Genomic DNA, 14,619 nt, shown 5'->3' with positions numbered 1-14,619 from the left:
CTGGAGGAACCAGAGAAAACAAAAAAACCTCTGAAAACTCCTTAGGAAGAGGAGAAGCCTCCTAAACCCGAGCTCAAACCTCTACCACCATCCCTGAAATATGTATTTCTGGGAGGAGATGACACTTTTCTAGTAATCATAAGCTCTGCATTAGAGCCATAGGAAGAGGAAGCACTAATTCAGGTGCTGAAGACACACAAGACAGCTCTTGGGTGGTCCATAAGTGACCTTAAGGGCATAAGCCTAGCTAGATGCATACACAAGATCCTATTGGAGGATGATGCTAAGTCAGTGGTTCAACCACAGAGGCGGCTGAATCCAGCCATGAAGGAGGTAGTTCAGAAGGAGGTCACTAAGTTACTAGAGGCTGGGATTATTTATCCTATTTCTGATAGCCCTTGGGTGAGCCCTGTCCAAGTCGTCCCAAAGAAAGGAGGCATGACAGTGATTCATAATAAGAAGAACGAACTGGTTCCCACAAGAATAGTTACAGGGTGGCGTATGTGTATTGACTACAGAAGGCTCAATACAGCCACCAGAAAGGATCATTTTCCTTTACCATTCATAGACCAGATGCTAGAGAGACTAGCAGGTCATGAATACTACTGTTTTTTGGATGGCTATTCAGGTTACAATCAAATTGCAGTAGATCCTCAGGACCAAGAGAAAACAGCATTCACATGTCCATCTGGAGTATTTACATACAGAAGAATGCCTTTTGGTCTGTGCAATGCACCTGCAACCTTTCAGAGGTGCATGTTCTCTATCTTCTCTGATATGGTAGAGAAATTTCTGGAAGTCTTCATGGATGACTTCTCAGTATTTAGAGACTCATTTAGCTCCTGTCTTAACCATCTAGCACTTGTTCTGAAGAGATGCCAAGAGACTAACCTGGTTTTAAATTGGGAAAAATGTCACTTTATGGTAACTGAAGGAATTATCCTTGGGCACTAAATTTCGAACAAGGGAATAAAGGTGGATCAAGCTAAAGGTAGAGGTGATTGAAAAATTACCACCATCCACCAATGTTAAAGCAATCAGAAGCTTTCTGGGGCATGCAGGATTCTACAGGAGGTTTATAAAGAATTTTTCAAAAATTACAATACCTCTGAATAATCTGCTAGCTGCTGACACACTATTTGTCTTTGACACAGGGTGTTTGCAGGCCTTTGAGACTCTGAAGGCTAAGTTGGTCACAGCACCTGTCATTTCTGCACCAGACTGGATATTACCATTCGAATTAATGTGTGATGCCAGTGACCATGCTATTGGTGCAGTATTCAGACAGAGGCATGACAAGTTTCTACACGTCATTTACTATGCTAGCCATATTTTAAATGATGCACAGAAAAATTACACAACCACAGAAAAGGAATTGCTTGTAGTGGTTTATGCCATTGACAAGTTTAGATCTTACTTAGTAGGATCAAAAGTGATTGTGTACACTGACCATGCTGCTCTAAAATATCTCCTCACAAAGCAGGATTCGAAACCCAGACTCATAAGATGGGTGTTGCTTCTGCAAGAGTTTGATATAGAAATAAGAGACAGAAAAGGGACAGAGAATCAAGTAGCTGATCACCTGTTCCGGATAGAACCAGTAGCAGGAGCGTCCCTCTCGCCTACTGAGATCTCTGAAACCTTTCTGGATGAGCAATTGTTTGCTATTCAGGAAGCTCCGCGGTTTGCAGACATTGCAAACTATAAGGCTCAGTAATGTCAAGCTATTGACAGTAAAGAAGCGCTTATTGGGAGGCAACCCAATCTTATTTATCTATGTTAATTACTTTTTCATTTCATTTTTCATTGTTATTTTATGTTTTCTTTAGGTTGATGATCATGTGGAGTCATAAAAATAACTGCAAAATTAAAGCAGAATAAAAAATAGCATAAAAAATAGCACACCCTAGAGGACAGACTTACTGGCGTTTAAACGCCAGTAAGAGTAGCAGAATGGGCGTTAAACGCCCAGTCTGGCACCATTCTGGGCATTTAACGCCAGAAAGAAGCAACAAGCTGGCATTCAACGCCAGAACAGAGCACCAAGTTGGCGTTAAACGCCAGAAAGGGAAGAAAAGTTAGCGTTAAACGCCAGAAACAGGCTGCAACCTGGCGTTTAATGCCAGAATTGCACTCTAAGGGCGTTTTGCACGCCTAAATGGAGCAGGGATGAGAAGTCCTTGACCCCTCAGGATCTGTGGACCCCACAGGATCCCCACCTACCTCACCATTCAAATTCAAACCATTCCCCTCCCAAACCCACCCATTCACACACCTCCATCTCCTCCACTTCTCTTTCTACTCCCTTCTTTCTTCTTTTGCTCGAGGACGAGCAAACCTTTTAAGTTTGGTGTGGAAAAAAGCGTTGCTTTTTGTTTTTCCATAACCATTTATGGCACCTAAGGCCGGAGAAACCTTTAGAAAGAGGAAAAGGAAGGCAGTTGCTTCCACCCCCGAGTTATGAGAGATGGAGAGGTTCATCTCAAGGGTCCATAGTTCAGTGGTAGAGCATTTGACTGCAGATCAAAGAAGCATGAGGGAGGAGCAACAAAGGCAAGGAAGAGACATAGAGGAGCTGAAGAGCACCATTGGTTCTTCAAGAGGAAGAAGACGCCACCCTCACTAAGGTGGTCCCGTTCCTTAATCTCCTTGTCTATTTGTTTTGCTGTTTTTGGTTTTGAGCTTTATGTTTGACTATGTTTTGTGTCTTTACTACATGATCATTAGTGTCTAGTGTCTATGCCTTAAAGTTATGAATGTCCCATAAATCCTTCACCTTTCTTAAATGAAAAATGTTCCTAATTACAAAAGAACAAGAAGTACATGAATTTCAATTTTTATCTTGAAATTAGTTTAATTATATTGATGTGGTGGCAATACTTTTTGTTTTCTGAATGAATGCTTGAACAGTGCATATTTTTGATAGTGGAGTTTATGAATGTTAAATTTGTTGGCTCTTGAAAGAATGATGAAAAAGAGAAATGTTATTGATAATCTGAAAAATTATAAAATTGATTCTTGAAGCAAGAAAAAGCAGTGAATAACAAAGCTTGCGAAAAAAAAAGAGTGGCAAAAAAAAAAGAAAAAGAAAAAGCAAGCAGAAAAAGCCAATAGCCCTTAAAACCAAAAGACAAGGGTAAAAAGGATCCAAGGCTTTGAGCATTAATGGATAGGAGGTCCCAAGGAAATAAAATCCATGCCTAAGCGGCTAAATCAAGCTGTCCCTAACCATGTGCTTGTGGCATGAAGGTACAAGTGAAAAGCTTGAGACTGAGTGGTTAAAGTCGTGATCCAAAGCAAAAAGAGTGTGCTTAAGAACTATGGACACCTCTAACTGAGAACTTCAGTAAAGCTAAGTCACAATCTGAAAAGGTTCACCCAGTTATGTGTCTGTGGGATTTATGTATCCGGTGGTAATACTGGAAAACAAAGTGCTTAGGGCCACGGCCAAGACTCATAAAGTAGCTGTGTTCAAGAATCAACATACTAAACTAAGAGAATCAATAACACTATTTTAATTCTTAGTTCCTATAGATGCCAATCATTCTGAACTTCAAAGGAAAAAGTGAGATGCCAAAACTGTTCAGAAGCAAAAAGCTACAAGCCCCGCTCATCTAATTAGAACTAAGCTTCATTGATATTGTGAGATTTATAGTATATTCTCTTCTTTTTATCCTATTTTATTTTCAGTTGCTTGGAGACAAGCAACAATTTAAGTTTGGTGTTGTGATGAGCGGATAATTTATACGCTTTTTGGCATTATTTTTAGGTAGTTTTTAGTATATTTTATTCATTTTTTATTATATTTTTATTAGTTTTTATTCAAAATTCATATTGCTGGACTTTACTATGAGTTTGTGTGTTTTTTCTGTGATTTCAGGTATTTTCTGGCTGAAATTGAGGGACCTGAGCAAAAATCTGATTCAGAGGCTGAAAAAGGACTGCAGATGCTGTTGGATTCTGACCTCCCTGCACTCGAAATGGATTTTCTGGAGTTACAGAAGCCCAATTGGCGCGCTCTCAATTGCGTTGGAAAGTAGACATCCTGGCCTTTTCAGCAATATATAATAGTCTATACTTTGCTCGAGTGAAATCACGCAAACTGGCATTTAACGCCAAGTCTCTGCCCTATTCTGGCGTTAAACGCCAGAACTGGCATAAAAGTTAGAGTTAAACGCCCAAACTGGCACAAAAGCTTAAGTTAAATGCCAGGAGCAGCCTATGCACGTGAAAGCTTCAATGCTCAGTCCAAACACACACCAAGTGGGCCCCGGAAGTGGATTTCTGCACTATCTATCTTAGTTTACTCATTTTCTGTAAACCTAGGTCACTAGTTTAGTATAAAAACTACTTTTAGAGACTTACTTTGTGCCTTATGAAATTTCACATCCAAATTTTGTATCTTCTACGGCATGAGTCTCTAAACTCCATGGTTAGGGGTGAGGAGCTCTACTGTGTCTCGATGGATTAATGCAATTACTACTATTTCTCATTCAATCACCCTTGTTTCTATTCTAAGATATTCATTCGTACTTCAACATGACAAATGTGATGATCCGTGACACTCATCACCATTCTCAACCTACGAACGCGTGCCTGACAACCACTTTTGTTCTACCTTAGATTGAATATATATCTCTTGGATTCCTGGTTCACGAGTTTGACTGCCTCTCCTGACAACAGAGCATTCAAATCCGTGAGATCTGAGTCTTTGTGGTATAAGCTAGAATTAATTGGCAGCATTCCTGAGATCCGAAAAGTCTAAACCTTGTCTGTGGTATTTCGAGTAGGATCCGAGAAGGGATGACTGTGACGGCTGGTATCCATTGACAACGGTGATCCACCAACATACAGCTTGCCATGTAATGAGACCTGCGTGCGTGAAGAAGAAGACAGTAGAAAAGCAGAAATTCAAAAGACAGAGCATCTCCAAAACCTCAACCTGTTCTCCATTACTGCATAACAAGTATTATTTAATCCATGTTCTTTTACTCATTCCAATTAAAACTGAGAATTATTATTGATATCCTAATTAAGAGTTACAAGATAACCATAGCTTGCTTCAAGCCGACAATCTCCGTGGGATCGACCCTTACTCACGTAAGGTATTACTTGGACGACCCAGTGCACTTGCTGCTTAGTTGTGCGAAATTGCAAAAGTGTGATTGTGATTTCGTGCACCAATGCACATGTTTGCCCATTCTCTTGAGGACAACCTGAGACTAATACTCTCGGTTACTTTTTATTGGGGTTGACTTTGTGACAACCATATCAAAATTTGATCGATAGGATTATATGTTGGTCTAGGACTATACTATGACGATGATTTGAATTTCTATTGATGAAAATTCTAGACCGACCATAATCTTGCCATCAGGTGGCAGGCCTGAAAATTACGATGCCTATGATCCTGGGACTGATTCTGATGGTGGCAACTCTTGGCATTCGTTGGAGATAAAGACTCCACAGAATTCTGAAGACGAGCTAGAAGAAAAGGATGAATCTGATGAAGTATTTTCAGTTTTTAGGGAGGGTGCTAGATTTGGTGAGTTACATTTAGAGGTTGGAATGAAGTTTAATATCAAGTGGGATTTCAAAGAGATTGTTAGAGAGTATACTATCTAAGAGGAAAGGCGTATTCGATTCAAGAAGAATGATAGAAAGAGGTTAAGGGCAGTATGCAAGGTGAAGGAATGCAACTTATTTATTTTTGCTTCGAAGGACCATGAGGATACTTGCTGGCAAGTGAAGATGTTCATAGATGACCAAACAATGAGGTAATTTTTGAGAAGATGTATGTCTGTTTAAGTGGATGCAAGAATGGCTTCTGGTCTATATGTCGTCCACTCATTGGACTTGATGAAGCTTTCCTAAAGGTTGTGTTTGGAGGCTAGATTCTTTTAGCAGTTATGCAGGATGCTAACCATCACATATACGTCATTGCATGGGCAATTGTTGAAGTTGAGAACACAGCGAAATGGAAGTGGTTCCTAAAATTGTTGCACCAAGACTTGGGAGATTACAAGATACATGGATGGAGCTTTATTTCTGACATGCAAAAGGTATTCTGAGTTGGTAAATATTTAACTTATTATTTCCATGATGTTTGCACTGTGTCATATTAGTTTCTATTACTGTATTTAAGGGACTTGTTTAGGTGCACGATAACAAAAGTGAGTGACTTTTATGGTCCTATAATATAAATGTGAGGGACAATTATGGGTCACGACACTGAATTGTTAGGGACTCTTATTTGGAATGATCATGGGTATAAATGACTAATTGTATGCGTTACCTCTGGGTTGCAGGGCCTGCTTCATGCTGTGCAGAAGGTGATGCCTAATGTGCATCACTGATTCTGTGTATGACATCTATGAAGACATTTTAATAAATAGTGGAAAGATCTAGAGTTTAGGGGATTATTATGGGATTATGCATGTGCCACTACTTATGAAGAATTTAAGGAGCATATTGAAAAGATGAAGTGGCTTAATGAGGATGCATGGGCGTACCTAGAAAAATAGCCGAGACATTCTTGGACAAGGTCATAGTTTAGTCACAAGGCGAAGTTAGATTCTATTTGTAACAACGCGTGTGACGTATTCAATTCGAAGATAAAGAAAGCTAGGAAAACGCCGATAATCACCTTGCTTGAAGAAGTGAGGATGTTTGTAATGAGGACAATGACCAAGAATAAGGTGAAGCTGGATAATCATATGGGGATACTTCCCCCAGTAATCAAGAGTAAACTTGAGAAGGTGAGGAAAGAATCTAAACACTGGCACTCAATTTAGACTGGAAACACCGGCTATATGAAGTTTGAGGTGCATGGACATCCTACAAACTATGTGGTTGACTTGAAAAAAAGGCTATGTACTTGCCAATTTTGGATGCTAACTAGTGATACTTTTAACTTTCTATCACAAGTTTATTATATGTTTATTCAATTCTTAGTTACTTAAATATATTTATTTCAATAGTTAGTTGCTTTTTGATTGTTTACTGTGACTTAGTTACTTAACTAATTAGTTATTGAATTATTGTTTGTATGTTTGGTATCATGAATTAGTTACTCATTTATTTAGTTAATCAGTCACTTAGTTACTTAGTTAAGTAGTTACTGGATTAATTAGTTAATTAATATACTTAGTTACCTAAACTACTTAGGGTTTAGTTACTTAAATTACTTAGCAAATGCATGCCACTTTACAATTTGTTGGCAGCTGTGAAGAACATTCTTTAATATGTATTTCTATGGTAAAATAGCATTAGTTGATAATAAATTTAATCTATTATATATATAAATTATCTATATGCAATATCATGCCACTTTATAATTGCTGCCACTTATTATTGTTTATATGCTTGGTTAGTTAATTAGTTACTTAATTAATTAGTTAATTAGTTAGTTACTTAATTAGTTACTTGGTTATTATTTCTATGTTTGCAGGAATTCTGTGTGTACATGCTTATGCTGCTATTGATAGAGTGAACAAGTATTCAGAAGATTTTTGTCATAAGCTATTAACTACAAAGCCACTTACAGCCACCACATCAAACCTCTACCTGGCCAACAATTATGGGAGTGATATGAATACAATAGACATTTGGCACCATTGGTTAAGAGAAAACTGGGAAAGCTCCAAACCAAGAAGAGAGAAGGATGCAGATGAAAGAGGACACTCTAACAAGAAATCAAAGCCAACTACCACTTTGAAGAGGCAATTATAACCATTTACTTGCAAGTATTATCTGCAGAAGGATCATACCAAAAGAGGATGAGAGAAAAAGAGAGCTGCCAATGCTACAGAAGCTGCTGCTGCCACCAAAGCTGCTGAGGTTGCTGCAAAGGACCTTAAGAATGCTACTCAAAATTCCACTACAACTGCTTCTGCAAATGCTACAACAACTAGTGCTACTGTAACTGCCATTGCAACTGCTTCTGTTACAGTAACTGGTACTGCAACAGCATCTGCTACCACTGCAACCACTGATCCTACCCCTTTGTGGAAGTGAATGTCCAGCAGGTTGAGATTGATCTATCTCAGCCGTTATATTCTGAAGCAGAAGACTCCCAAAAGGTATTATCTCATAAGTGTTTATATTATCTATTTTTAAAATTTGGAATATCTAATTTCTATATTTGTTTATTTTGTCATTTGTATACACTGCAAGTTTGTCCACTTAAGAAGAAGGAACCAAGTGGACCTGCAAAGCTGAAACCTAGAAGAAGGTCACCTCCTCCAACAGGGTTTACAATCTTGAATCCAGTGCAGGGAGCTAGTGAAGCCACAACAGTACGGTTGGCAGGCTTCCTCAAGTTTGTGCCCACCTCCGAACTCAAAGCCCCAAGAAAGAAGTGATTAATGTCCATAGCTTAGAATGTCAGTTTCAAAGTTTGTGATATTTTGTAAAACAATTATGACAATTTTCTTCTTGTTTTTTGTTTGTTGATGGGGATTTATAGACTTCTTTGTAATTATGTTATGGTATTTAGGTTACCGAAAAATAGCTAAAATGATGCTAAGTTTCTTTTTGAATGTTATTGTCATCACTGCATTATTGCAGAACTTTAGATGAACTAATGTTATTTTAGATTAATTATGAATTATATTTTTTGTTAGCTATTGTTATTGTTGCTTATCCATTTAATAATTGTGTGTTTACAAAAACAAAACCAGAGAAACAAGCTACCAAAGAGGACAATCATTTCATGCATCAAAACTCATCTTATATCAAGTATAATGTTTATAAAATAGATTATATTAGGATCCCGCTAGGGAGACAATGGACTATTTGTACAATGTGTACAATGGGTTATTGAGTTACAAAATGAACATCCCCCATACTATCTAGAATAACCATCCGAGTACTAGGGATAATAAACATCTTTCCAACAGATTAAATTAATTTTGGGGTTCACCAAGGATCGAACTCTTAACCTTTCGGATCTAACGTTCTAATAGCATATCATGATACCACTCATCCCAAAAGCTTCAACTGATGGGAAAAGGTAATATTAATGGTTATATCTCTAATACTCCATAAACCTCCATTGTACACATTGTACAAGTATTCCATTGGCTCCTCATACTTTCCCATTATATTAATATCATGGTTCTGCAATATAGGACTGATTCTGTTCAAACCTTTAACATCAACATTAACACAAACACAAATATTATGAAAAATCCTAAACCAAGCACTTGGATCATCACTTTTACATTTTTTTACTTCTACTTCCAGTTTACCCATCCTCCATGCAATGTTCATTTTCATCTCACCCTTCTCATTTTTTTCATCAGCTTTCACTTGAACCTCATCTTGTACAGAATCTGTCCAGACAAATAAATCGCACCAATTCTTTCCATTAGTCTGCAAATATGCATCAAGCTTAACAAGCATCTACCTCAAATCCACAATACTTAAAATTTCAGAAAGTTAATACGCTCAAATTATAATTTAGATACCTGACGAACGGCTTATTAGGATGCATCTTTGTTTCTAACCACCTAAGGACCAGCCGACACCCACTCCCGCACCACTCCGAAACTGGTCCACGCTTGCTTCGCACATTGTTCCTTGTCCAATTTTCTATCGCAGAGGAGCGATTCGACCTTTCTGAAACGTGACTGCCACTCATGGGGCCAATAGTAATGATAAGGGAAGGAGGAAGAACTACGTTTAGGGTTTATGATTGGGTCAAGGACTGAATTGAAAAATTTTGAAAGGTATTCTACATCATCCACATCAGCTAGCCGTTACAGATGTCCTACGTGGCAGTGACAGTGCCAGGTCAGCGTTCCGCTTGCTGACTCACGCCGAAATAGGGCAAAGGGATCTATATGTAGCCCAAAGCTAGGGTATATTTAGTGCAATTGAAAACTGAAGAAAAACATTTGTGCACGGACCGAATTTGATAAACCACTTTAAAAATTTAGTGGCATTTAATTCTAAATTAGTAATTTTCATCCATTCAATGTTTATCTTGAGATATCACTACTTCAAAGTTCAAACTCGTTCTAAAATTGCTAATCCAAATTTAATTTAACCTGTAGTAATAGAAATTAGTAGAAACAACAAAATTTTTAATATATTCAATATATTAAAATATCAAACTCTTTTGTTGGAGGGTTAAACACTTAGATTATTATTAATTCTTAGAATAGGACAAGATATAACATTGATAATAAAATATAAAAGAAAAAAATATAAAATTAATATTTTTATATTTTATTTAATGATAACTTAAAATAAATTATAAAAATTTAATTTATTTTTATTTTTTTATATAAAAATTTTAAAAAATATAATAATAAAACATATACATTTAATAACAATAATAAAAAATAAAAAATAAAATATTTTTTGTTAATATTTTTATATATAATATTTTTATTTATATTTTTTCGTCAAATATAATTTTATATCTCCGTTTAGTCTCGCTATTGTGTAAACAAACAAACTCAACATTAAAGACATCAGCATAAATAATGTGTCAACACTCAGCCGTGACACAATGCATAAACGGGAACTCCGGACTCCTGCGCGTTCATTTGACTTTCATTACTGTTAGTCTATTACCAACCTAAGTGGCGTGACACAATGAATTATACATTGATACATTATTTTTTAAGCATGCGCAATCGTTTCGACACCATTTCTTGTAGCATTTCAATTGCTCCTTAGACACCCTCCAATTGGGGGGATTCAATTGCTTCCTCTTTGGACTCCCGTTATCACTGTTAAAGTGTAATTACGTCATTATATTATAAAATGATAAATAAAGACTTAAAGGTATTTCTCTTCTATAATGAAAGATATTAATTTTAGTCCTTATTACAATTTAATATATTTAAGTAATAAATCACGATTCACTCTATCTTTGTGAATAAAATTAATGATTAAAATTGCTAACCACATATATAGAATTAGCATGTAAATGCTAAACACAGAACTCTTAATCTTTGAAGCATGAAATTAAATTTCACTCTACACGTATTTCCAATTAAAAATTATATTATTCCACGCTTGAGTAAACCAATACTAGATTTTATTTATTTGATTAAATAAAAACCTCAACATAATGTAACATCATAGCCATACTCACAGTGTCACAGCAGCAAAAGAGGCGAAGACAACGGTATCGTAAGGGGTGGGGCATCTCAATTCAAATAAAATAAAAATGAAAACGGTAACGTCGCAATAATATTTGAATTCAAATCATGGTTATGTAACGGACAAAAACTCCCCCCCAGTCTCCCTCTTCTATATCCGTCTTCTCACTTCTCACTTCTCACTTCTCACTCTCACACAGACATTTTCACAAACACAGATACCTCAACAACAATGGCGTCCCTAACACCAGGGATACTCCTGAAGCTCCTTCAAGCAATGAACTCAAACACACGCGTCACCGGCGACCACCGCTCCGCCCTCTTACAAGTCATCGGAATCGTACCCGCCCTCGCCGCCGGCCAAGACCTCTGGTCCTCACGCGGCTTCTACATTCAGCTCTCCGACTCACTCAACTCCACCTACGTCATTCTCCCTGACCCTGACTCTGATCTTATCCTCTCTAACCGCCTCCAGCTCGGTCAGTTCGTCTACATCGACCGCCTTGTCTTTGATTCCCCTCTCCCCTCCGTCTCCGGAATCCGTCCCCTCCCCGGTCGCCACCCCTTCGTTGGAACCCCTGAGCCTCTCGTTGCTCGAATTTCCTCTTCTTCTCGTGATTTCCTCATCCAACCGATTTCTGATTCGGATCTTAATTCTGATCCGCTTGCGTTGTACCTATCGGGAAAGAAGGAAGTGGTTAGGGCAGAGAACACTGAACCCCCGATGCAGAAGGAGGCTAGGGTTTTGACGAGGCAGCCACTTGCACCGAGGGAGAATTTGCCGGCGAGTAGGTTCTCGTCGCCAGCGACGGGTAAGAGGTCGCAGAGTGCTGGAAAGAAGAGTAATTCGGTGGTTACACCGGCTGCGGAGAGGGATCCTTCGCCGGCTGGGAAGGTGAAGAGGTCCGCCTCTCCGGTGCCTTCGAAATGTGTGGTCCCGAGTTTGGTATCGGCGAGGGAGGAAAATCGGAGGGTGGCAAGGGAGCCGGCGATAGTGGTGCCATCAAGGTACCGGAATCCATCGCCGACGGGGAGGAAGCAGCCGTCGCCAAATCCGAGGAGGGCGTCCCTGTCTCCAGGGAGGAGGTTGTCCGGCGTATTGAAATTCTCCCCGGCAGTGGGGGATTCCTCCGGGAAGAAGAAGATGGCTACCGTGGCTGCTGGAATTACGAAGGTGTCAGAAGTACTTGTTGGATCTGCGAAGGGAAGTGGCGGGAGGAAGATTTGGGATGAACAACTTGGTGCTGGGACTGTAACACCACCTACTTCTGAGGTTGAACACAGAGAGAAGGGTTCGTCAAAAAATAAGGTTGACCCACAAGCAATTTTACGTACTCAGGTAAAGATTAAATGTTTAGGAACCAAACCTTTTCAGTAGATATGTCATAGATGAATTGGGATATGTAGTTTTTGAAAATGCACTTAGTGTGTTATTGACTGTCATTCTAATCCTATATATAATTGATTTTTGTTAGAAACTGATGCTATAATTGATCTTCCACTAAAGTAATCAAATATTCGGAAAAAGTTGTCCTTTTCGTGTCATGCTTTAATTATTTTCATATCACTTCATTTCATCTTAACAGTTATCATGGTTTCATAAAATAATTTGGGCAATCTGCCTCTTTTCTTTCTATATATGTTCTGTTTTGTTTGCTTTAAATCAATGGTGGTTTGATTTTCTCAGGCTGCAATGTCAAGGCGATTAAGCGATGTGAATGGTAATAAAACTAACAGCAGTGATTCTTCAACCAACGAGAAGAGTAAACGCGGTTCTCCTGAGCGTGGTGTGAGCAGAGAGAAGTGCAATTTTGCTTCTTTGGGCATCACCATTCATGAAAAGAAGTGGACAGATGGTAGTGTTTCATTGGATTCAGTGTCTTCAAACCTTGCTAAGCTCGGAAAGGTATGAATTATATGTACACTGTTAGCATCTTCTAAACTATTTATCTAAGAAAGGATGGGTTATTTAGCAATTCCTAGTACGGTAGTACCATGAAAAATTGAAATGTAATTGCAGAGCATTTGGTTTGGTTATTTAATTTGTGGACTAAGTTGAATCATATATGAACGAAATTCAGGAAGCTATGCAAAGAAAAGCTCTCGCTTCTGCAGTTGCTGCTGAAGCATTGGAGGAAGCCAATGCTACTGAATGTGTTGTAAGAAATCTAAGGTATTAATAATCCCTGCCTCCTTTATTTCATATCTTAGAAGTTCATATGCTAAAATGCACAGCAGTTATAACCACCAAATGTGTCTCTTATACTTACCAATTCTGTAAGACTTTTTTAATATTTAACCTTCAATAGATAATCCATTTTCCCAAAAAAAGGGTGTCAAAATTTCATAACATTCTGTGTTATCTTTTGGTGCTTCATTAATCGCTGAAGACAATATATGTTATTTTCTTCCTTCCTACGGCAGCATGTTTTCGGACCTCTGCACAGTTTGCCAGGCTAGGAATCCTTTGCCAACCATAGACAGATTCTTCACTATCTACAATGATGTCCTAAGAACAACTGCAATAGCTGAATCTGTTGTCAAAAGTCATAATCCTGACACATTTGAAGATAGCATTCCAACAGAGAAATCAAAGTCACTCGCTTTGTGGGTTGAAGCTGCTTTGGCCACTGATCTTCAGATAGTGTCCCTTCTTACTGGCACAGGCGTGGATTCCCCGTCGACACTGCCAAAAAGCTTGTCGAAACGGCACTCTCTCAGTGCATCCAAAAACCATCTAAAGGGCTCTTCACCACAATCCAATCTCAATGGTGTATGGACAAGAGGCAGTGGAATGAAGGATACGGTAGAGCTTGGAAGAAATTTGTTGTCTGAAATGCAAATGTGGTTTCTACGCTTTGTTGAGGAGTCCCTTGAAGCAGGGTTCAAAGTGTTTGGGGATTGTGGTGCTGATGGGAAGAGGGCGTTGTTGCCTCTTGATGGTGGCTCCATTGCTGTTGTGTTGTCACATTTGAAGCGTGTGAATGCATGGCTGGACCGTGTGGTTTCCAAAGAGAATGATTCATTGAGTGATAAGATTGAAAGTCTGAAGAGAAAGATTTATGGGTTTGTTATTCAGCATGTAGGAACAACTTTCGATAACTCGTCTTCTCCTTCTTCATCTTGATTCTTTTTTTTCTATTAATAGAACTTTTGTGTTTGGTCCTTTCTTCCTTTTTTGGACAGTATTTGTATGTTGAAAGTGATGAAAAGAGGAGGATGCTTCTTCCGTCAAAAAAGAAAGTTATTTCTTCGGGTACTTTAGTGTACAATTTCTTTATTTTCTAGTAAAAAAATTTTATTTGTAAAGAGGGTTCCCACAACTCCATGATAGTTCTAGAAACTTCTATGAGAAAGGGCTTCTTGTTGTTTTGAATGCTCAATTTAAAATGGGATGCTTCTAAAAGCTTAAAGGAAGAGAATTTGCTGAAATAGAAGTAGCTTCTATTCATCTTCATTAAGTTTTTTTATAGGTATAAAGTTTATTAAGTTTTTTTATGAT

At 38.2% G+C, this 14,619-nt stretch overlaps 1 protein-coding gene across 1 annotated transcript; it reads left to right on the top strand.

Annotated features, from left to right (window-relative positions):
- Positions 1 to 11,281: 11,281 nt before the first annotated feature.
- On the top strand, positions 11,282 to 14,376 carry LOC107630416 (serine/arginine repetitive matrix protein, putative (DUF936)). The gene is made up of 4 exons (XM_016333530.3): positions 11,282 to 12,456; positions 12,805 to 13,023; positions 13,199 to 13,290; positions 13,542 to 14,376. Exons 1-4 carry the CDS (start codon positions 11,350 to 11,352, stop codon positions 14,242 to 14,244), a joined length of 2,121 nt encoding a protein of 706 aa, XP_016189016.1. The 5' UTR covers positions 11,282 to 11,349; the 3' UTR covers positions 14,245 to 14,376.
- The last annotated feature ends 243 nt before the right edge of the window (positions 14,377 to 14,619 follow it).

The sequence above is a fragment of the Arachis ipaensis genome, chromosome B3, assembly GCF_059453495.1.
Source record: "Arachis ipaensis isolate K30076 ecotype BB chromosome B3, ASM5945349v1, whole genome shotgun sequence".
NCBI classification, from domain to species: Eukaryota; Viridiplantae; Streptophyta; class Magnoliopsida; order Fabales; family Fabaceae; genus Arachis; species Arachis ipaensis.
Note: the sequence above shows the minus strand (reverse complement) of the source record. Positions and strands in the feature narration are given on the sequence as shown.